At 44.0% G+C, this 24,791-nt stretch overlaps 1 protein-coding gene across 2 annotated transcripts in view; it reads right to left on the bottom strand.

Moving 5' to 3' along the window:
• myo1ea (myosin IEa) overlaps positions 1 to 24,791 on the bottom strand; it is a 279,339-nt gene that overhangs the window by 163,203 nt on the left and 91,345 nt on the right. For both annotated transcript variants that reach the window (XM_072278417.1, XM_072278418.1), the window contains exons 3-8: positions 21,418 to 21,507; positions 20,145 to 20,239; positions 13,791 to 13,878; positions 13,281 to 13,370; positions 3,563 to 3,694; positions 198 to 332 (exon numbers count right to left, since the gene is read on the bottom strand). In XM_072278417.1, the coding sequence (XP_072134518.1) occupies positions 198 to 332; positions 3,563 to 3,694; positions 13,281 to 13,370; positions 13,791 to 13,878; positions 20,145 to 20,239; positions 21,418 to 21,507 (630 nt within the window). The remainder of the gene's footprint in view (positions 1 to 197; positions 333 to 3,562; positions 3,695 to 13,280; positions 13,371 to 13,790; positions 13,879 to 20,144; positions 20,240 to 21,417; positions 21,508 to 24,791) is intronic.

Genomic DNA, 24,791 nt, shown 5'->3' with positions numbered 1-24,791 from the left:
CAGGGAAATGAAGGATATAGTCTTTTTATGTGCAGATATGTACATTGGTAATACATTTTAAATTGGCAGCAGATCAGCACAAACATCAAGACTGAGGTTGAAGCTGTGGCTGTGCAGAGATAGAAACAAGGGCAACATTGTCGAAGCAAAGCAGAAGACCACTCACATAAATGACAGAGTTAAAAATAATCTCTCACCAGAGTTTCTTGAAAATCCTTCCGATCATTAATGTCTTCTACTTTGTAGGAGTCAGATTGGTTGAGGTAAAAATAGTATTCAAGATTAGTGATTCCCAAATTGGATTTTTGGTCTGCAGATGCACCCTCAATGAGCTTGAAAAGAAATGAACAGCAGGCTAACGGTCAACAAATCCACAAGGAGGCCATATTTTAACAAAACAACTGTTGCTATGGAATTACATGTCTAGGCTACAGCTTGAATACTAACAGGAAACAAATTACATTTGAAAGAGCAAAAACCAGTTCACTTAATCAGACACATGATATAAAATTAATCTTTCCTCATACTTCTTATTTCCAAATGGCATAGGAGGCCATTCAGCCCATTTAATCTGTGCTGGCTCGCAGAATGATCTCATCAATCCCATTCCTCCACTTATTTCCCCGAAACCTATTGTTTCACACACTCATCAATTCCAGCAGAGTCTGACACTCGGGGTAGTTTACAGAAGGCATGGGAGAAAACCACAGCAATGGGAGTGATCAAAGGAGAACATGTAAATACTGTACAGACAGCACTTGAGTTCAGGAATGAGTCCAAGTTCCCTGGAGCTGAGAAGCATCTTAGAGCAGCTGGGTTACTAACAACTGGCAAATGGCCTCTAAGAGAACCAATGAGATTTGGAATTTTGAGGCAAAACACATGGTAAAAAAGTACTGTGTTTCATTGATGGATAGGGGAGAGGGGGGGAGAGAGAGGGGGGAGAGAGAGGGGGGAGAGAGGGGGGGGAGAGAGGGGGGGGAGAGAGGGGGGGGAGAGAGGGGGGGGAGAGAGGGGGGGAGAGAGGGGGGGGAGAGAGGGGGGAGAGAGAGGGGGGAGAGAGAGGGGGGAGAGGGGGGGAGAGAGGGGGAGAGGGGGGGAGAGGGGGGGAGGGGGGGGAGGGAGGGGGGAGGGAGGGGGGAGGGAGGGGGAGGGAGGGGGAGGGAGGGGGAGGGAGGGGGAGGGAGGGGGGGAGAGGAGAGAGGGAGAAGAGAGGGAGAAGAGAGGGAGAAGAGAGGGAGAAGAGGTGTGGAGGAGTGGGGAGGGGAGAAAAGGGAAGTGATGGGATGGATAGGAGAAGGGAGGGATGGATAGGAGAAGGGAGGGGAGGGATGGATAGGAGAAGGGAGGGGAGTGTTGTGGAGGAGTAAGGGAGGGAATGGGAAGTGGAAGGGATGGATGGGGAGGTGATGGGGAGGGATGGGAGAAGGAAGGGGAGAGATGGGGAGAAGAGAGGGGTATACAGAGAAGGGAAAGGAGGAAGTGAGAGGAGACAGGAGGATAGATGGATGGAGAGGAGAAGGGGAGGAGAAATGGGGGATCCAATCTGACCATCTCAACTAGAACACTCCATCGGCAAGGGCAATGAAACCGCTTCACAAGGTTTCTATCTGTCAAGTAAAGGACCTTACCCTTGTACCAATTTCCACATTAGCTCACTCCGTTCCAGAATGCAGTGGGGGAGCTTAAGCCATGTTGTTCTGGGCAGAACCATCACCGATAATCCCAGGACACCTGACTGTCCCAGTGCTGCACTGGGCTGGAAGGCCCATCAGACACCAAAACATAGCTTCAACATGCAGCATTTGCCAGTCAAATAGAGCTGCCCTACTGCGCAGTACCCCCATCCAACACTAACATGCACCAACTCTCCTCACAACTGCACTAAACCTGCCCCCCCTACAGTAACCCTGACCTCCCCTGCACTAACCCTAACCACACACACCCAACCTCTTCAGTAACCCTCCCCACAAAACACCCACCCACAGAGCTCACACTCACCCGCTTGACTAGTCATCCACACTGAACTAATACCTCCCACCCCATCCCATAATCACTGCCCCTCTCCCCCCTGCCGCATTAATCCCACCCAGCACTCACCCCACCCATGTCCCACTCAACGCCTGGTCACACCCTGACCTCCGTTCGCATCACACACCCACAAACCCCCCCCCCCCCGGGAGCCGCATGCCCCGCTCTCCTGATCTGCTGCCAGAAATTCTGAGTGCCTGGCCTCACTGTTGACCCCCTTCCCACATTCACCCAAACTTCCCCTCCAATGCCTCCGAACATCACCAGGGCTCCCTGTTGTCTCCTGCCCTTTGCTCCCCACCCTAACTGCGCTGGATTCTAATTTCATCTCCCACCACCTCCTCCTGCACTCTATCTGCCCATTAGGGAATTTAATTCTCCCCACACAAACCAACACTATCGTTCCCAAACCTCTGACCTTCCCAAACTAGCAGCTCCAATCCATCAGTTTAACTCAGGAGATGGCAGAGTACTAGGCACAACACTTAGACCACAGGTTTGGGTGCCAGCGAAGCTTACATTGGGTTGGGGGAGAAGAATCTCCCTGTACTCACTGGAGTTTAGAATGAGGGTGGAGATCTCATTAAAACCTACTTAATACTGAAAGGCTTAGATAGGATGGATGTGAAAAGCAGTGGGATAGTCTCGGACTTGGGGCAGCACCTCAAAGTATAATGATATCCCTTTAGAACAGAGATGAGGGGGAATTTATTTAGCCACAGGGTGCTGAATCTGTGGAATTCATTACCACGTAGGCTGTGGAGATATATTTAAAGTGGAGACTGATAGGCTCTTGATTAGTCAGGGCGTAATAGGTTACGGGGGAAAGGCAGGAGAATAAGGTTGAGAGGGAAAGTGAATCAGCCACGGAACAGACTTGATGGGCTGAATAGCCTAATTCAGCTCCCATGTCTTAATCGTCCTCATTTATTAGGGTCATGGGACCTTACTCTTGCGGCCGTCTGCTGTAGCCCACTGGTGCAGTGGAGTTTCACAACCAAAAAAAACTCACTGCCAATATCTATGCTGTGTTTTAGTAAATCTCAAACTGTAGCAAGAAATCACATACAAAGTGTACACCAGATTCAGGAGATGTAGTCAGACAATTTCTGGATAGAAAATACAGAAATACATTTACAGCTCTCCTCCCAAAGAAATTATTTTGCCAAATCCTTTGGTAAGAGATTCTCATCTAACAATATCAATTAATAGAGGAACTCCAGAGCAATTCCAGCATCCAAATTCCTGACTACTGGTTCCAAGGTTTTAAAATACTGTCCAGTAATCAAGGGAAAATAAAATACCGAAGAATTACAGTTAACTAGGAATTACTGTCAAAAATATCGAAAGCATAAGATACAGTATATTAGGTCGATGCGGTGAAGGAAAAATATAGGTATAAGGTTATAAAGGGCATGGGCTGCTACTGTACACAGACAGGAAAAGGCTGTCAGTATCTGACCCTCCTCCAAATACACAGTTTCAGCCAATTATCTTCCTACAAAGAGCAAAGAAAAGCTTTATTACTAACCTGGTAGAAGATGTGGAAACTGCGTTCTCCGATATTTCGTGCAACAACCCTGGATTTTTCCAGAAGGAAATTGGAGATTTTTCCTCCATCTGGCTCTCCACCTGGACTGAACTGGATTTCAAAGTATTTCCCCTGCACAGATCAGTCATCATTTCAAAAACACGGAAAACTATAAAACAAATCTACAACCACGCATTAGAGAAAAAATAATAGCAATTGCAGGGTTACAGAACCATTTGCTGCCCTTTTAAATTAGTAGATGAGTATACCTCTTGTGTTTGAAAAATATCGTCACAGAAATCTGGAACCCTTTATTAGAAATACTTCATTCTTACTTTACTGGCAGTTCTTAATATAGAGCGTTAAATATAAATAGCTCACATGAGACTCCCTAGTTATGGGCTCTAGAATAATATTGTCAGAGTACAGGGTAGGTCAATGCACATCCTCAAGTTTCATCAGCAGCTATTTTCACAGATTGTCTCCCAACACATCTTCTATTTAAAAAAAATTAACCTTTTAATCTGATGTAAGATGGGAACTTGGGTTGTAACTTACAAATTCTCAGCATGATGATGGTCTAATTATTCTAGAGAAAAAACATTAGATTGTAATGTATTTATTGGCTTGTTCCCAATGAATCACTCACAAACAAAGCACAATCTTGGTCTCCAGATTTTCCATCTATTCTTTTCAAAAAGGAAAAGTGGGTAAAAAAAATACAAAGGTTGCTGTTGCCCAGTGATACCTCATCTTTAGCCATGTGTACACATTGTTCCCAAGACCATCAGCCCTTAACTCATTACTTTTCCATTAAATCGACAGAACTGGTACTCTTCGTAGAGCATTTATTTCTGTAAGCTTTTAGGTAAAGTAAATATTAACATTAAAGCAATGGAAGAGCCTCAAAAACATTATGGAAGCAAATCAGTTCTTGTTTTATTCTGAAGGTAAAAATATAAACATCACTCCCTTTCCCGATATTCCATACCCTTCCACGTTTATTGCCAGATATTTTAATTTTTTTTATATACATATAAAAACTTCTGTTTCTTTTTCCTTTTACTCCTCCTTAGTTTGTCTAGGATGTTAGTATCTCCATGTTTTCCTGCTCTTCCAATCTTTGAAAGAGAAGTAATTCTCCAAAAGCAAATCAAAGGCTGCACCTAAAGTTGGGTTTTCACTCAGACAAGAACTAAATCATTAACATTGAGAGGGCCATTTCCCAGATGCAAGCTGGAGTCAGTGTTGTACACGTCAAAGCAGGAGCTGTCAATGACTGAAAGAATTCAGTGCACTCCTATAAAGCAATCCAAGCTTGTCTCCTTTCTCCTGCACATGATTAAAACGACATTTATAAATTGGTAGGTCAAATATGATGACAGAATATAGTATTAATGGGTAAGACCCTTGGCAGTGTGGAGGATCAGAGGGATCTTGGAGTCTGAGTCCATAGGACGCTCAAAGCTGCTGCACAGGTTGACTCTGTAGTTAAGAAGACATACGGTGCAACGGCCTTCATCACCTGTGGGATTAAGTTTAAGAGCCAAGAGGTAATGTTACAGCTACATAGGACCCTGGTCAGACCCCACTTGGAGTACTGTTCTCAGTTCTGGTCGCCTCACTACAGGAAGCATGTGGAAACCATAGAAAAGGTGCAGAGGAGATTTACAAGGATGTTGCCTGGTGAATAGGTTGAGTGAACTTGGCCTTTTCTCCTTGGAGCGATGGAGGATGAGAGATGACCTGATAGAGGTGTATAAGATGATGAGAGGCATTGATCGTGTGGATGGTCAGAGGCTTTTTCCCAAGGCTGACAATGGCTGACACGAGAGGGCACAGTTTTAAGGTACTTGGAAGTAGGTACAGAGGAGATGTCAGGGGTGAGTTTTTTTTATGCAGAGAGTGATGAGTGCCTGGAATGGGCTGCCGGCGACAGTGGTGGAGGCAGATACGATAGGGTCTTTTAAGAGACTCCTGGACAGGTTTATGGAGCTCAGAAAAATAGAGGGCTATGGGTAATTTCTAAGGTAGGGACATGTTCGGCACTGCTTTGTGGGCTAAGGGCCTTTATTGTGCTGTAGGTTTTTTTCTAAATCAAATTTCAGATTCTTAACCTTTCTAGTAAACAAATTTAGCTCACAGACATCTCCATCAAATTGCGCTGAGGGCAGGAAGGTATATTGTTTGACCCCAGCTACCATATACACAGAAGGGAATTTCGCTTGCTTGAACCTTGGGTGTCACTGGTTGTAGCCAATGCTTGAGTAGCCCAAAGTTCTCCTTGTACTTGCCTGGCCTTTTCAGAGGAAAACTAAATGTTAATTTAACCACTTTCCAATGGATCTGGTGCCTGGGCAAGGACAACATACTTTCCCTTCAAAGTAGTTAACCAATCAGATAGATTTCCACAACAGTTTTGTAGATTAATTATTTAAATTCACTTTTAAACTATGCATTTATCACATTAACTGACTTTACATTCCCCAACTTCTATAGTGGGATTTGAACACCTCCCTTCGGTTCAATTGTCTGGACCTTCGGGATTTCTAGTGGACTGAGTTAACTACTGTGCTGCCATGTTTCTAATATAACATGTAATGACCCCTCCCTGTGGAAACCTTTATGTTGCAGTCTCTACATCAAGTCAAATAGTTTAAGTACATTAGTAGTCTAGATTTAAGCAGAGTTACTGAGCGTTCTTTAAATAATGTATGCTGAGTTGATTACTTGTTTTTAATTTGGTTCATCTCCGATTACACAAGTTTGCTGATGCTTCCATTCCCTCAACTTGCATCACACTACTTTCAGTCACTAGTTTTTAATTCCTCCTTATCCTCGTCATTACCATGTACTTTGTCAATTCCGTCTTTTTGCTCAGGCGTCTGTTAATTAAAGTTGTTGGATTCTGTCAGAAGTTACAAAACTATGGACTTTGTAGTTTTGTAATCATCAGACATGTACTATTTTTAACGATTTGATAAATAGTTGGGTGAGTCATTTCACAGTTTATTGCATTGGAACAGACCTACACAAGACATTCCTAGAAAGTAGTCAATGTTCAGCCTCTGACTGTGGGAATCTAGGAAGTAGCTAACTGTATGGAGGAACTGCCAAAGACAATATCTGCATTTGAGTTTTATTCTCTCCTTTTATTGTTTCTGTACTTCTTTCATTAATTGTAAAGTAAACACTAGTGTTGACTAGTGTAGCCAGGAGTCAGAGAATATTTCGGGAGAGCCATGTTATGTGTTTTACTGAAACGTGGTTGCACCCAACCAAAACTTTTCCATGGAGGGCTTCCAGACCGTTCAGGCTGACCGGAAGTGCACTGACAGCGGTAAGCGTAAAGGAGTTGGGGGCTTGCTGTTCTGGTTAACAACGGATGGTGCAATCCTGGTCATATTACAATCGAGGAACGTGTTTGTAGCCCAGATATTGAACTTTTTGCTGTTGGACTCCGGCCATATTCCACCGAGATACAACACTGGGCGTCATGGGAGGTTGTTCCTGACAGTGGCCATCGAACTTTGCAGCTCCTCCCGTGGAGGGTCAGACACCCTGAGCCAATAGGCTGGCTGGACTTATTTCCATCTGGCATAGTTTGCATATTGTTGTTTGGTTGTTTGTGGTTTTTGTATTGCCTTATTTATGCTCTATTCTTGGTTGGTGCGGCTGTAACGAAATTCAGTTTCCCTCGGGATCAATAAAGTGTGTCTATGTCTATGTCTAAAACCTGCTGAAACTGGCATTTCATAAGAAACAGATTACAATTTGGAGACTTTTTAATGTAACAGCCCCTCTTTTCACTTCACTGCACTTGCTTTGTGCCCGAGACCTAAATATTTCATGCGGTAGGTACTGTGATTCTTTGTTCAATGTCTATTTGCTCATAGGCCCTGGAACAGCTGTCACAGGACATTGAAGAATCTAGCACATAGTGTGGAACTGGAGTGTGGGTTGAGACTCCACTGTGCAAACAGTAAAACTTGAAATCAAATCATCTGATAATTTGTCGGTAGTACCGGGATGGACTAAGGTAAAAACTGCTGGACTTTCCAGGATGGACTAATATGTTTAAGATGGCGCCTGCATACACAGCTCCGTTGGTCAACGTCTTTTGGGCTGATCATGAAGCCATCCTTTTCACTTCTTTTACATTTGCCGCTCATCTTGAATGTGATTCTGGAACTGCCGGGGCCCGTGTTTTGCTGCTTGGAGATCGCTTAGGTGCTTCAGTGCTCTGTAGTCTCCGAGAGGATTCCAGGAGGCAGAGGCAGTGTGCACAAACCTCAGAGGGCAGGCTGACGTTTGACTCCATTTTGCCAATTATAGCTTCCATTGTTCGCAGATTAAAGTGACAAAGGAGATAGAAGCATTGAAGTGAGTGTAGAGGGTGAGCGCAGACTACTTGCCCATTGACCAGTTGTTGTGAACCGGAGAGGGGAGAGCCTGTCACTGCACCCAGAGAGTGCTCCCCAGGGTTTTTCTGCATTTTGGATGTGGACTTGGACTATAGACTCCTTACATTCTTATAGTTTTTATATTCTTCGTTTTTTCACCTGATCTCGGTTTTATTTTGTGTGGGAGGAAGAATTTGAGGGAATCAATGTGCCTGATCTGCTTTGTTCATTTTTTTGTGTGGGAGGAGGGATTTTGGGGGATCAATGTGCTTGATCCGTTTCGTTCCTTTTTTGTGCAGGAAGCGGGATTTGGGGGGGGGGTTAATGTACCTAATCCATTTTATTTGTTTTTTTTTTGCGTGGGGGAGGGATTCGGGGGATCAATGTGCTTGATCTGTTGTTTGTGGGGTTTTTTGTGCAGGATGAGGGATTTGGGGGTTGACGTGCCTGTTACGTTTTTGTTTGCTTTATTCCAGAGAGATGGGATTTAGGGGTTGATGATCGTGCTGCCTTACTTTCCTTTCTTGAATTCATGGCTACCTGGAGAATTGAAGAATGTATACTTTGATAATAAGTGAACCTTTGAAAACAGCTGGACTGTACCAGGAAGACCTAACGTGAAAACAGCCAAACTGCAGTAAAAAAACCCGATGATTCATAAGTGTGGGGGTGGGGGGGGAGGGTTCCTGTCATTCAGACCTCATAGGCCCAGTAAGACTTGCACAACACAGGGAGCACCAAATGAGGCCTAAAGAACATTAATATATAGTATTCACAGGATTAATAGGAGGTGCTTTTGAAATTTTCATTTAAAAACTGTTAAAAAAAACTTTTCAGATGATAGAAGCAGTGAAGGAGTGAGGTTTATGAGCTGCTGCTGAAAGGAAACGACAATTTCATTAGTTTCCTCAAGATCAATGAAGTGCAAAAGAGAAAAATGCCTGGGACACAACTGCAGGAAACCTCTCCCCCCAGCCCTCATCACCAATCCTACCATGCTACCCATTGTTGGTGTAGCTGGTGGCTCTACCGGTTCACAGCTCCAATGACCCAAGTTCCACCCTGACCCTCTGATACCACGAGGGTGTTCAACACTTTCATCCCCTCAGTACTAATCAACAAGCTTCAAAACATGGGCTCCGAACCTCCTTCTGAAACTTCCTCATCAGGAGACCAGAGACAACGTGGGTCAGAAATAACATTTCCTTCTTGCTGATAATCAACACAGGCACACCTCATGGATGCGTGCTTAGCCCAGTGTTCTACTCTCTCTACACCCATGACTGTGAAGCAAGGCACAGCTCAAATGCCAATGACATAACTGTTGTTGGCCAAATTTCAGATGATAATGAGGAGACATACAGGAGTGAGCTGGATCAGCTAGTTGAGAGAAAGGGAAGGGGGAGGACCACTGGAGGGAGGTGAAGGGCAGGTAAGGAGATGAGGTGAGAGGGGGAAACAGGAATGGAGAATAGTGAGGGGGGAGCATTTACCAAAAGTTCAAGAAATTGATGTTCTTCCCACAGGTACTGCTGGAGGAACTCAGCAGGCCAGGCTGCATCTATGGAAAAGAGTAAACAGTTGATGTTTCGGGCCGAGGCCCTTCATCAGGACTGGTAAAGAGGGAAAGGAGTCAGATTAAGAAGGTGGAGGGAAGGGAGGAAGGAGTTGGAGGCGATCAAATCAACTTCCCAGCTCTCTTTCACCAATCAACTTCCCAGCTCTTTACTGTGCAGCCTCTGTCTCTCCTAGTTTCACCTATCACCTGCCACCTTGTACTCCTTCCTCCCTTCCCTCCACCTTCTTAATCTGACTCCTTTCCCTCTTTACCAGTCCTGATGAAGGGCCTCGGCCCGAAACATCGACTGTTTACTCTTTTCCATAGATGCAGCCTGGCCTGCTGAGTTCCTCCAGCAGTACCTGTGTGTAACCTCGCACTCAATGTCAGTAAAACCAAGGAAGTGAATGCAGAGTTCAAAAGGGGACGTCGGGAGAACACACCCCGGTCCTCACCGAGAGGTCAGCAGTGGAAATGGTGAGAAGCTTCAGGTTCCTGGGCGTCGATATCTCTGAAGATCAAGATACTGATACAATGATAGAGAAGGCAGACCAGTAACTGTATTTCATTTGGAGGAGATTTGGTATGTCACCAAAGACTCCAGCAAATTTCTACAGATGTACTGTGAAAAGCATTCTGACTGGTTACATCATTGCCTGATATGGAGGGGCCAATACACAGGACTGGAAAAAGCTGCAAAGGATTTATAAACTCAGTCAGCTCCACCATGGGCACAAGCCACCCCATTACTGAGGACATCCTGATGCCTCGAGAAGCTGGCATCCATCATTAAGGATCCCCCCACTACCCAGGACATGACCTCTTTGCATTACTACCATTAGGGAGGAGGTAGCAGTAGTTACTGTCTGTTACACCACTGGTGTTTAGGACAGCAGTGAAGGTCCTCCATCTCTGTCTGTCCTTGGCTATCTTCTCTATTGTGCCCCAGGTGGGGTTGAGGGTCCTCATTTCTGCCTCTACGGAATGGCACCCAATTGCCTTTAGTTTCTCGCGTTTTCTCCGGCCTTCTGGGGTCCAATGAAGTGCTGTCTTGATGATGGAGTTTCCCACTCTTCTCAGCACGTGCCCAATCCATCTCCAATGTCTTCTCATTATGATTGTGGCCATGTCCTCTGGGTGGCACTGAAGGAGTAGGGCATAGTTGGACAAGTTATTCCTAGTGTGGGTGGGCAAGAGGGGAAATGAGCATGTGAGAGGCAATAAAGGACAGGGAATTAATTGAGGGAGTGAGTTTAATGGGATAGCAGAGTGCTGGTATGAACAAGATGGCCCAAATGGTCTGCTAAGTAGTGAGAAATAAGAAAAGGAATTAAGTAACCAGAACCTAATTCTGAGCACAACCAGGTGTACCACCGATGAATCCCTTCCCCCATCACCCCACAGCCAGTCAGCACTCATACAAAGTCATTAGCACAGGAGGCCAGAAGACAGCAAGGTGTCCAGAAAGTTAAGAGAAAACAGGTCCTAGGTTATGCTACTAATCATATCCAAAATTAGCTTTGGAATAAGAGGTGAAAAGATGCTTTTCTGACTGGTATCTAGAGATGTACTACAAAGATCTGTGCTGGACCCTTTCTGTGTGTGATAGATACTAACAACTTGGATATCAATGCTGGAGTTATGATTAATAAGTCTGCAGATGACACAAACACTCGTGGAGATGACTCGAGGATTGGAAGCTGGGTGAAGTGCTGACAGATGAAATTCAATCCCAACATGTGCAAGGTGATACATTTTGGAAATCAAATAAAGATATGAAATGTATAGTAAATGGTAAGGCAAAGGATTGTTGGTGAACAGAGAGACTTAGGGATCCAAGTCCCTAGTTCCCTCAAAGTGGCAACACATGTTACGGTGGAGAAGAAGCCATTTGGCATATTTGCTTTCATAGGTTACAGCATAGAATGTAAGAGCTGGCATGTTATCTTGCAATTTGACAAAACACTGGTTAAGCACACTTGGGGTATTATATGCAGTTTGGTCATGTTGTAGGAATGGTGTGAATGCACTCAATGATACCTGAATTGGACACTTTAGGTGCAGGGAGATATTGGATAGGCTGGATGGTGGTCTAACAGAAGCATACAAAATCTTGATAGGGTTGATAGTAAATATCTTTATCCCATTGGAAGGGTATCAAAAACAAGAGGGCATATGTTAGAGTGATTGATATGTGCAATGTGTTGTCAGGGGAATCAGATATAATTACTATACTTAGGAGACATTGTCCAAAGGAAGGCAAAGAAGGATATGAGCTTAATGCAGTCGAACGGGATTAGTATAGATGAGTAAAAAGTTCAGCATGTTCATGATGGGCCGAAAGTCCCGTTTCAGTGCTGCATGACTCCATGGCTCATTTGCTCACATGAGACAACCATTTGACACCTGGCAACCAACCCAGGCCTTTTGTTTCAGCAAGTCTCAACATTCATATCGAACCTGGATAACTCGATGCCAGCAAAATGCAAATGAAGTACAAACTCCTTACAGGGGGAGGAAGTGTAGCTTGCAATTCACTTTATCTGTAGCAGAGCTGTATTGCTTTACCTTGTTCAGTTCTGGTTCTACCCCGGAACATTGCAATTTACACTCTAATTTAAACATCGTGCTGTTGCCAGGTACAAATATAACTAAATGGTTCAAAGGTAATGAGCAAAACCAGCCACTGTAACATCTCTTCCTTTTTTTTTACTGTCTACTGCTTAAATATTTAATCAAGTGCTAGTTAACTTTAGAGCATCCTATTTGTTTCTATTTCTCTCCGTGAACATAGAGACAGGCCTGAATGTAATAGACCCATGAGGAATGTGGTGTCTATACTGTTGGAGAGGGAGGATGGGCAGATGGGAAAACATGGGAACCTTGCAATAAATAGTAACAAACTACACAACTAGAGTTTTATCCACTTTTCCCGTCACTGACTACAGGATGTAGCAACATAGGTAGATTGAAGTATTTTTTTACTTCAGTGAATCGAAAATTGAGAGGGGAATTCACTGCAAAAACATCAGCACATTGTATGTTAGAACGTGCAACTGAGGAAAGACTTCTATTGCACTAAAATTTAGTAAATATAACTTCGTCCTGCATTTCATTACCAAAACCATTTTATCTCCAGTCATGTGACTAAACAAAACACACATGGAAAGTGGTCCTGCTGAGAATTTACAACAATTTGAAGATAATCCCACACAAAGCCAGGCTGACTTACTGCAACCCACAGAAGGAAATTGAAGGCCATTAAAAAAAAAGATTAGTTAAAAAATAAGCATCGCCAAATAATTAAGGTGAAGACTCATGCAGGAAATGGTTCCACCAAAATCTACAGATTATTACAGCCAAGGCAGCCTGCAGCCTCTGCTAGTTACCAAATCCGTCCAGGTTATTGAAGCAGAATGTGCTATCAAACATACTCCTGTAGAACACCCTACACCCAGCCACAGTCAATTCTACCATTTGTTGTCTGTTTTTATCAAGATTAAATCCACTTTAGGAAAAGTGCTGCTTGCCTTGGAGTTTACAATATATGGTCAAACCACAAAACAAGATGCGATTGGGAAGCAGCTTGTGTCACACTTACTCAATTAACAAAAAGAAGAAGGTACTTAAATACAAAAATTTCAAACCAGAAATATCCTCCAATTACTCAAGAAGATAACTTTAAGAAATCCCCTGCACTAATTCAGAAGTGAAAGATATTACAGTTACATCAGGATATGGGGTCTTATGAACTCACAAATCTGCTGGAGTTATTGTTCCTCACTGTCTTAGCATTTCCAAATGCTTCCAGGAGAGGATTTGATTGAAGAATTATATCTTTTATATGCTGCGGGGGAGGGGAAGAAAAACAAATTATTACAATCATGCTAAGGTGAACAACACCAGAAATGTTGTCTTAAGGACGAGCTATGGGTCTTCCTGGTCATGCAGCCACACACTGCTGGGCTTGGAGAAGCTGGCCCTTTGGATCCTGGACAACATTCCCACTGGACCCGGGGAACTGGATGCCAGCAAAATGCAAACAAAGTACAATCTGGTCCAGGATCTCAGACATGCATAGATATTGATTGCTACTAGGGACACAAGACTTAGGGGGCTAAGCAATGCAAACATTTTAAACAAATCTCCTTTCAATAGTCATCCAAGCATGGCAACAGGCCAGAACTTGCAGCTGTGGCAACACTGCATGATGGTTATATGAATGAACAACACAAGCAGACTTGCTGCAGAAATTATTTGACCTTACCTGCACTTTGGGACCACCACCAGAAACCCTGGAAATGTAACTCATGATATATTTTGCAGCGACAGTCTTTCCAGCCCCACTTTCACCACTGGAAAAGAAAATGCAATAAAACTGTAAACATCTCCGTGCTTACACAACACACTCCGCAACACCAACGTCGGTGCACTGAGAAACATTAACTCAGCACGGCATGGACCTGTGTCAAAAAATCGACACCTGTTGTGAGACAGAGAGAATGCAAGCAGAACCCAGTGCTTCAGATGCAGTCTGTGCACCAGAAAGCTACAACACTTCTGAAATGCCGGCATCTAGGGGCAGAGGGGGAAAAATTATCAATACAAGCTTTGTGGAAGTTGGGCATTTCACTGGCTGGTCCATTTTCAGGATGGATCCTCTCTCAAGCCAATATCCAATATCTGGAGGCACTAGTCACACACAGTCCGCTCTATTGGGCAGGCTGTGTTATTCACAGTCCAACACTAGACTCTGTTCCAAGCTCTTTCTCGGAAAGAGATTACTGGGTGAAAATCAAGACATGCACAAAGCCTTTTTAGATACATGGAACGTCCAGGGAGTCTGTAGCCCACTGCAGCTTGAACTGGAGAAGGAGCCTTCAGGGCAGCATGAAGAGCCTGTACAGAGAGCACACGGAGACCTAATGTAGGAAATAGAGTCAGTGGTTCCTACGTTGCCCTCATTATCCAGCTCAGAACTCACTAAAGCAGAGTGGCGTACATCACCTTCAATCCTGCGAGGTGTGTTAATAACAACAAGCCTGCATGACAGTCAGTCGTAGGTGAATTAGAATGTATGGGGAAGGAGATGATACTTCAGGGTTGGAAAAAGTCATGGTATTTTGTGCTTCATTTCATCATTAGCATAACTTCCATCATTTAGGTTTCACCGAGACGGCTGGGGAACAAATCTCAGCAATTATATAAAACTACACTTTTAAATATGTTTCTCTTGTCTAATTAGCAATAATTATAAAACCTCTGGCTTTTACTGCAGAGAGAATCATCTTGCTCCCTAACGTCCTTTAAAAAAGGTACATCTGTTTCATTAATTGCTCTGGTCTGTGCGTCATTCTAGATGGACAATTAAATATTGAAAAGAAGTGGCAGCGAGGTCCACGTCTTGTGAATGAATACACTGAAAACAAAGTCTTTTGAATTGAAAGGGAATAGCAAAAAATAAAGCTGACTTGCAAAAGGTTATCAGCAGTCAGTAACAGTAGAACATTAGTGATTACGTTTCACTGATATTCCCCTTCCATTTCTGGTCAGCAGTGTGGTGCTACACAGTTCATTCAGTTATTATTTGGCAAGTTTAGATTACACAGGTAACAGATACAAAGCACAAATAGATTACGGCAAATGAAACTTCTTGCTTGTAGTTTAAGAGAAAGTCCTGCTATACCAGGAAATTATTAGAAAAAAAAATGCTGCGGCTTTAACTTCAAATGACATAGCTGTAAGGAGCTTTCCCGAACCTCAAAGCATCTTTACAATTAGCATGACATTCATTTTTCTGCTGTTGCACTGTGTCATTCTGTGCTAATATTCAAGCTTGCCACATATTACTGACCCGCGGCATTTGCAAAACAGGGTATAACCAGACCGACTGATTTGAGGATTATGGAGACAGACACACGCACAAGAAAGAGAAGCCGAAGAAATCTATCTGAGCTCTTCTGTGGTATTGGGCTTTTACTTCAGCACCTCGTTCCTGTAAAAACCCCATCTTCTTTGAGTCCCTTAATCTCTCTCCTACGAGGCAACTGAGCCTCCCCTGTTGTCTATGGTGATGAAATTTAATGATCCACTATCCTCTGAGTGAGACATTTCTTCTCATTTTCAACCCCCTTATGGAGACTGCAACCCCTGGTTCTATACTGACCAGGGAAAGAAAGCTCCACTCCTACCTTGTCGAGCCCCTTGTTTCAATCAGATCCTTCCCTTTCTTCTAAACTCTGTTTAATATGCTCTTACACTTGTTATATCAGTAGTCAGCACTGTGAACCTTTGGTACTTCCCTCAGCTGCAAGAATATCCTTCCTTATGTATACTTTAAGCTACAAATTATCTACCGGGGTAAAAGATGACAGCTCATAATAATGAAAACACCAAGAACAGATTGCCTGGAAGTAATATATTCCAGTGGATTAACAGCTTGAGTGAACCAGTATTTGTAACTTTTTTTTAATGAGACATCTGAAGTCCTGACAGGTTAAATGATGAGAGGGTGTTTCCCCGGGTGAGGGAATCAAGAATACAGAGGGCACAGTGCCAGGATAAGGCTGAGGTGACAGGTGCTTTTTCTGTCTCAGTAGATTGTCAGCTTTGTGAATCAACCACACTGAAGAGCAGTGGAGGAAGACACAGATATTTAGACTTCAGAGGAATCAGATGATTTGGAGACCTAGCAGGAAAGTGGAGTTGAGGCTAGAATCACGTCACCCAGGGTGTTACCGAATGTCGGGCAGGCCCTTCCCTGCTCCCATTCCAAACATGGAATTAGGCGTGTCACCATACAGTGCAAACCCTTGTTACAGCAGAGAACCAAAACCCCATGAAATGAAAATCACTGAAGGAAGATGGCAACAAAGTAAGCTGTAGCTCAAGCTATGACTGAATACGAAGAGCAATACCCCCACAGTCTCCCGAGGGGGCGGGGGGAGGATGAGCGACTCAACAGGACGGTCATACCGGCAATGGCCAGGACAGGAAACACGACTACGAGGAAGGTAAAGCAAACAACACTGACCGGAGAGGAATTCACGGTAAGCTGTCATTGCGGGAAAGTCTGCAAAAACATCAGAGGGCTCAAGATACACCAGGGCAGGTCTGGATGTGGATCAATGGTGACCCAAGTGCAGCGCATGGACTTAGTGTCTGGTGAGACGAAGGAGAATTCCAGCCAGGAAGCACCCCACAGAGCTGAAGATCTCTCCATACTTGAGTCGCCTCAGCACCAAACACAGACCTGGAAGTTGCCTTAGCAGGTCCAGTAGACAGAAAGATCGACTCACTCACAGCCATAGCGTACAATCTAGCTAAGGAACGATTTGGCCCAATGGAGTGGAGAAGCCAGCTCGAGTTACTGCGGCAACCAAATAGGAGGGAAATGGAGATTCGTCGCTTGAGAGGCGAATTAAAGGTGCTCAACAAGAGGTTTAAAACCAGCTCACCGACCGAAAAAGAAGGTATCAAGGACTTAACCAGTATGCTGTGGGAAAAGCTGTGCAAAGTCCGGAGGGCGGAACATCTGCGACTGCAAAGAAGGAAGAAAGAGAAAAGGCGAGCGCAGTTTGTGGGAGATCCATTCAGCTTCACCAGGACTCTTCTCGGACAACAAAAATCTGGTCTACTATCCAGCTCGAAGCCAGAGGTAGAGGATTTCCTGCGGGAGGCACACAGCGACCCACAGAGGGGTCAGGGACTAGGAACCAATCGGGCTGTGCGTAGACCGGAAAAACCATCAATTGAGCTGAATGTGAAGGAGCCTACATGGCAGGAAATCCAGGATATCATCCGGAAAGCTAAAGCATCAGCTGCCCCAGGCCCAAGCAGCATACCCTATAAGGTGTATAGGAAATGCCCAAAGCTCCTTCGAAGGCTGTGGAAGGTCATGAGAAAGATCTGGGCCAAAGGTACTATTCCATCAAGTTGGAAATTGGCAGAGGGATGCCTTATTCCAAAGAAAGAGGTTTCTTCCACAATTGCCCAGTTTAGCACAATTTCTCTCCTGGATGTGGAATGTAAGATTTTCTTTTCTGTGCTCGCAAGAAGGCTGACTATATCAACACATCCATCCAGAAAGGCAGTATTCCAGGCTTTTCGAAGTGTCTGGAGCACACCTCAATGATTAGCCATTTGATCCGTGAGGCCAAGCAGAAAAAGGGTGACCTAACAGTTGTCTGGTTAGACCTCGCGAACGCCTACGGGTCTATTCCACATGACCTCATCCTAGAAGGACTCGACCACTACTACATCCCAGTGGCTATTCGAAACATGATCACCAGCTACCTAGGAGGATTCAAACTCAGATTTACATCAGCCCATTTCACAACTAGTTGGCAGGACCTCCAGAAGGGGATTCCAACAGGGTGCACTATCTGCCCCTCCTTTTTATTATGGGAATGAACCTCCTATTATCAGCAGCAGAAAATGTAACCCGTGTCGGGCCGCTGGAGTCGGGCATTATTCAGCCGGCTCTACGAGGGTTCATGGACGACATCACTATAACAACTGTGTCACGTGTCCAAGCAAGATGGGTATTGGAAACCCTGGGTAATGTAGCCACTTGGGCGAAGATGTCCTTCAAGGCCAAGAAGTCCAGGTGCATGATGAATCAGAAAGGGCAAAGTTACTAGCAAGTTTAGCCTCCGAGTTTGGTGTGAGGTCATCCCTTCCATTGAAGATAACCCGATAAAATGCTTGGGGAAGTGGTTTAATGTGTCACTGACAAATGGGGCCAATGTCACTAATGCTGTGAAGCAGACAGACGAATGGCTGAAGAAGATTGACAAATCCGGACTTCCCGGTAAATTCAAGACCTGGCTATACCAATACGGCATTCTGCCCAGGCTTCTCTGGCTCTTCACACTTTATGAGTTCCCCATGACTGTCGTAGAGGGCATCGAGAGGAAAACCAACAAGCACCTGCGGAGATGGTTGGGAGTTCCCCCAAGCTTCTCTTCAGTGGGCCTCTACATTCGTTCTGGGCAACTGCAGCTTCCCCTGTCATCTGTTGTGGAGTTCAAGGTGCAAAATGCAGAGCCTTATTAAGCTTGAGCGATTCCAATGATGTCTTGGTAAAACAAGCAGGCGTTACAACCAGATCTGGGCTCAAGTGGGCAGCCAATGCAGCTGTGGAGGAGGCAGTGTGTTCTCTGAAGCTGCGAGATATCATCGGCAACCCCTGCATCGGGCGGCAAGGCCTCGGCTCAGTTCACTTCCAGAAGTGGGGAAATGCAAGCATAAGGAATAGGCAAGACATGATACAGGCAGAAGTACGGATCCACAAGGAAAAGAAGCGGATTTCAAAGGCAGTGGAACAAGGATCCCAGGGTGCCTGGACAAAATGGGATCTGCCTAAGCGCAAGATCTCATGGGCAGAGTTATGGAGACTGGAGCCCTTCCATATTTCCTTCCTCTTGCAATCCGTGTATGACACCCTTCCTTCTCCATTACATCTGTACACATGGGGGATGAGAGAGGACCCGAACTGTAAGCTCTGTGGTCAAAAGGGGACACTGGCTCATATACTGTCCGGGTGTAAAACAGCTCTAACTCAAGGATGGTATAGGTGGCGCCATGATAAGGTACTTCTGGCTCTTGCTGACACACTAGAGCGGGAGAGATGCAAGAAGAGGATGGCTGGCACAGACTTGAGGAAGGCCATCACCTTCATCAAACAGGGATCCAGGACTTTCGTATCCAGACAATCAAAGCCCAATCTGTTGCTAACAGCCAGGTCCTGGGAGAAGAGGGTTGATGTGGGAAGGAGGTTGCAGTTCTCAGATGTGGTGCACACAACCCTACGCCCGGACGTTGTATTGTGGTAAACTGAAGACAGGAAAATAATTCTGGTTGAGCTGACTGTGCCGTGGGAGGAGGGATGGAAAGAGGCCCACGAGAGAAAAGCTTTGAAAAGCCCTTAGTGCAAGAATGCAAAGACAAGGGATGGCAGGCATGGTTGTTCCCTGTGGAGATCGGCTGCAGAGGTTTCCCAGCCAAATCAGCATGGCGGTTGTTAGCTCTGGGCCTGGACGAAAGGAGCGAAAAACAAGCAGCTTGTAGGATGGAGGAAGAGGCAGAACGAGCCTCTTGTTGGATTTGGAGTAGGTGAGAGGAGGGAGGCTGGAAGCCAGGAGCAGATGGGCAGTGATTTGGCCACCACTGCCGGCCCACCAACTGGAGAGTGTCGTGGTTAAGGGTCCAAACACTCGGTGAAGGTTGGGAACCACCTGATGACATCTGCTCCTGGCTGAAGGCTATGGTTACCTTATAAGGTAACTGGGGAATGCACCCAAACAGGTGTATGTAACAAGTAGGCAGTTTAATTCATTCTTCGTTGCTACTGCTTTCTTATGTAAAGTGTAGCTCATGGATCCACGTTAAAAATAAAACAATTACGTTACAATATCCCTGACCAGAAGCAATTCTGAGGTAATGTTTGTAATTCTAAGGACCACATTACGCCAACAGTGAGTCATAAGCCACAGATGATTCTTCAAAATCCTCCCAAGGACAAATTGTGAAATATAGTCTGTAAATGACAATAAAGAGAAAATGGGAGGGATTTCCCTCGTTATATTTTAATCTGTTCTGAAGAACTGTGTTCAAGTACCTGATGATGACACATTGATTTTCCCCGTCGATAATCATGTTCCGAAACATGGTATCAGCAAGGGCGTAGATATGCGGTGGATTTTCGTAAGGAGCCTGGATTGTGAAGAAACAGGGCATTAGTGGAAAAAATGGAGGCATTGTGTCGCAAATCCAAATGACTTACATGGGATTCAGCAGACTGCCAAATGAATTTCGGGACAGTGTGTTAAGATTTATCAGGATTGTAGGAAAGAAAAATCAAGGACAGAGTTAATTTGTACTTTGAACAGCTAATGGGAAAGGAAAACATTTTTAAACGTTACTAAACAGAAATACACAATCACTTATACTTTTTGATTCATCATGATGTTGAGCATTTTATTACAAAGCTCTCTCTGAAATGCTGCAGAAGGGAATTTCACAGGTATCTGCCAAGCATAAACAGATTAACATCTCACACTACTTTAAGGCCCCACATCTACTTCTACCGTTGGGAATAAAAAGAAAACATTATTTTACTTTATACAGGTTAAGTAAAATAAAGTAAAAGTACTCTTTTCAACATTATAAGAAGTCTATAAAGTAGAACTTAGAAATGAAATCAAAGAACGTCTATTTGTGTTTGAATCAGATTTTTTTTTTAAAAAAGTGCTTTCCCAATTAATCCAGTTTCTCTTCTTCTTGAAAGCCTTTCAATTTTTTTCTTTTATAAGTTGTATTTTTGTTCTTAGAGTTATCCCAGACTAGCGGCTGACCGGTTAACTGATCGCCCAATTAACCGGAATTTACTGTAGTCAGATGCTGAGCTATATTTTGGTGGACCAGCTTTTTACCCCCACTCTCTTCACCGCTCTGCACAGGAATATAGTTTCAATAGTTTCAGTAACGTTCCTCATCGCACTGAAGTGGCTACTATTCATCTGTGACGCTGAAGGAAGCTTCAGTAACTATGCAGCACAATGTTGAAGCTGATGCTCCCTCAGAACCAAACACTGTTTACAAACAACCGTAATGTCATGTAAAAAACATGCAAAGCAGTTTGCTATCAACTGCAGAAATATCCCCAGTCTAGTGTATGACATTGGAGATTATTCAGGTCAGATCAAGTTATCCCTCCAGTTTTCTCTCTCATGCTACTAGGGTTCACGTAAGGTAGACTCAGTTAGATTGTGGCCTTGATATGAGCAGATCCCCATTACAGTGCACAGTACATTTATCATCTGAGCATTCAGTTGAGATCTAGCACTGAAACTTCAGCAGACACAGGTTATCAGCAAATGTGGCATACTCACTGCTCCTTGGTACATTTCAACTTCTTTTTCTCCGAAGTATGGCATCTGTTTGAATGGGTTTACAGAGATCAGCACAGGTCCAATATATGTCTGCACAAACTTGGTTAAGGTTCCACTTCCTAATGGTGAACGAGGTATTAAAATCATCATGGAAACAGCCTCCCTTCACAATTCTAAATACCTGTTACAATTTCGAGGCTGATTAAAGAAAGCTTGAGAATGACCTGGGATAACCAAGAGCAGGTCAACACTCAGACAACAGTAACCTTCTGTACGTTTATGGTGCTGGACTGGATGGGAAAGAAAATTTTGGAAGTGACAGGCTTCTCTGCAATCTGAACTATTTCTTAAAGGAATGCTTCTTTAAAATCAAATACTTCTTAAAAACAAAAGGAAGGTCATTTTCTACATTCTTGGGCATATATTCATATAGAGTCATAGATCAGCATAGCACTTAAACCTCATCCTAACACAGTTCCACAGTTTGGCCCGTTTCACCCTAAACCTTTCCTATCATGTACTTTGTACCTGCCTTTATATCAAAGTAAACTTTATTCATAATTTTTAGATTATTTACAAGAATAAACTGTGCAATGCCCTTTATTCTTATATTCCTTGTCAATGTAAGACATAGTATTCTGCTATATTCCTTACAACCATCTGGAAACCCATTCTATGTATGAAGAAAATGCTCTGCAGGTCCTTTTTAAATCTTCCCTTCTCACCTTAAACCCATGCTGTCTAGTTTTTCATTGCCTTTCCCTGGGGGAAAAAAGGACTTGTGTGCTTTCACCCTATCGATGCCCCTCACAATTGTATCTTTGTTTCATATTCTGTAAAATAGTTAAAAATCTGTGATTTTATCCCACCTGCATTGCTCTCAGCAAGAATTTCTCAATGTGATTGGCTGTTCAACCAGTTCACTGGTCTCATGGCATCTGTTCGTAAGGCATTTTCTAGGACTGAGGCACAGTGATGATTTTAAGGAGCTCATCTGACTACGCAGAACAGTCATTATGTTCATTGTGGAGTCACAACATTTCTACCACGATTAAAGCACGCTGACTCATTAACCCTGTGACCTCTGGATCGCTGCTTTGCCCATTTCAATGTTAGATGCTGTCAGGCTTCAGTTCAAAGGGGGCTCCTCACTGAGAACTGCCAGTGTCACTGGAGAATCCCACACAGCCAAACCAGGAAGGAAAGACACCTTTTTTAAACTATCACCTTAAACCATCAAAATCAATAACTGGAACACACAACACAAACAATAAAACACAATAAATCCATCTTATGACAAAGGGAATAAAATTCATTGCAATACTTTTTAAAAGAGGATTACTGTAACACTTTGACAATGCAACACCCTTGGGGTTTCGCTGGTACCATACTGGCATGCTTTCACACTATTGGATTTTACTCCCATTAAAGAGAGTGTACAAAATGGAGTCCAGGCAACTTAAATGGATCATAGCAAACAGCACCCAGTGAGCTAGATGCTGAGCCACTGCATTTCTGAGGAAGTATGTTCACATACATCATAGTTCTTTGATCATAAAATTAGACTTTCCAGAAGCAGAAAGTTTGCTAAGCAGCATTAAAAGCCAGTAAAGGAAAGGTATGTCACATCCGGAGTTCCTCTGGTTAGCGGACGATTTCCCTCCACGCCTCTCTGACGTAGTGAGGAACCGCGTACGAGGCAAGTTACAGCAGTGGTTTGCCATCGCCTTCTGCCGGGTAAGTTTCCAAAGAGATCACCAGCTCATATCCCAGCACAGATGGAAAGCGTGTAGGGGAGCCGGCTGGATTCGAACACGGGACCTTTCGTCCTAAAGTCTGGCAGTAATGCCACTACACCACCAGCCGGGTCTAAAAGCCAGTGAGAACTGAAAATTAGTGAAATAGATTCAAGAGAGATTCAAAAAACTTTATTATCATTCTAACCGTACATCAGCTCTGCAGGGCAGAATGAGGCTGTGTTTCCCAGGAGCAGTGCAATCATAACATAACAAACGCAACACTAAATAATAAACATACCAATAAATAGTAAAACACAACAGACACATGTCAGTTAAAATCAAGTTATAAGTGTCCAGTGCAAGTTAAAAGTGTCCAAAGCAGAGAGTCAGGTAGAGCAGCTATTTAGCAGTCTGACTGCCTGTGGGAGGAAGCTGATTAGTAGCCTTGTGGTTTTATTTTTGATGCTCCTGTAACGTTTGCCTGATGGCAGAAGAACAAACAGTTCATGGAGAGGGTGTGAGGGGTCTTAATGATGTACTGTGTCTTCTGGAGGCATCGACTCTGAAACAGGTCTTGGACAGAAGGTAGGGAGACCCCAATAACCTTCTCTGCTCTCCTAACCACCCTCTGCAAGGCTTTTTTGTCGACAGCACTGCAGCTGGAGTACCAGGTTGTGATGCAAAAGGTCAGCACACTCTCAACCACGCCTCTGTAGAATGTAGTTAAGATGTTAGTGGGGAGTGATGCTTGTTTAAGCTTCCTCAGGAAGTGCAATCCCAGTGGTGTTCCTGGACCAGGTGAGATTGTCCGAGATCTGCACCCCCAAGGAACTTGATGTTTTCCACTCTCTCCACTGTGGAGCCGCTGATGCTGAGGGGTGTGTGCTCAGGCTGAGACCGTCTGAAATCGACAATCATCTCCTTGGTTTTGGTGACATTAAGCATCAAGTTGTTATCACTGCACTAGCTCTCTAGGTGTTTGACCTCCTCCCTGTACATTGTTTCATCATTTTTGCTGATGAGCCCCACCACTGTGGTATCATCAGCAAATTTAATGATCAGGTTCTCCTTGAATCTGGCTGCACAGTCATGTGTTAGCTGTGTAAACAGCAATGGGCTAAGCACACAGCCTTGTGGGGATCCAGTGCTCAGTGTGATGGAGTCAGAGATGTTCAGTTTGTAAAAACTCAAAATCCAGTTCAGCTGTCAATTTGACAGCGTAATGTTGGTGAATACCAGGAGATTTGCAATCATTACAAGGCAACGTGAAGCTGGTTGGCTCCAAATCAAGTGAGTCAAATTCAAGTGTAATTATCATTGAACCATACATGAATACAGCCAAGCGAAACAGCCTTCCTCTAGGGCCAAGATGCAAAATATACACAGCAATTTCAAAATAGCCAGCAAAACAAAAACCATAGCGACGCAAAAAAACCCCACAAAAGTGAAAAGGAGGAGTTGCACTGTCTACTGGTTGGTTAGTTGCTCCATTTAAATGACATCACGCTATATAAAAATGTAAACACTTCCTGATATTATTGTCAACAGTACACCAAACAGAGAGGCTATACAGGTTGAGCACCACTCATCCAAAATTCTTGGGGCTGGATTTTGGAATATTTTCATCTACATAAT

Source organism: Mobula birostris, chromosome 14, assembly GCF_030028105.1.
Source record: "Mobula birostris isolate sMobBir1 chromosome 14, sMobBir1.hap1, whole genome shotgun sequence".
NCBI classification, from domain to species: domain Eukaryota; kingdom Metazoa; phylum Chordata; class Chondrichthyes; order Myliobatiformes; family Myliobatidae; genus Mobula; species Mobula birostris.
Note: the sequence above shows the minus strand (reverse complement) of the source record. Positions and strands in the feature narration are given on the sequence as shown.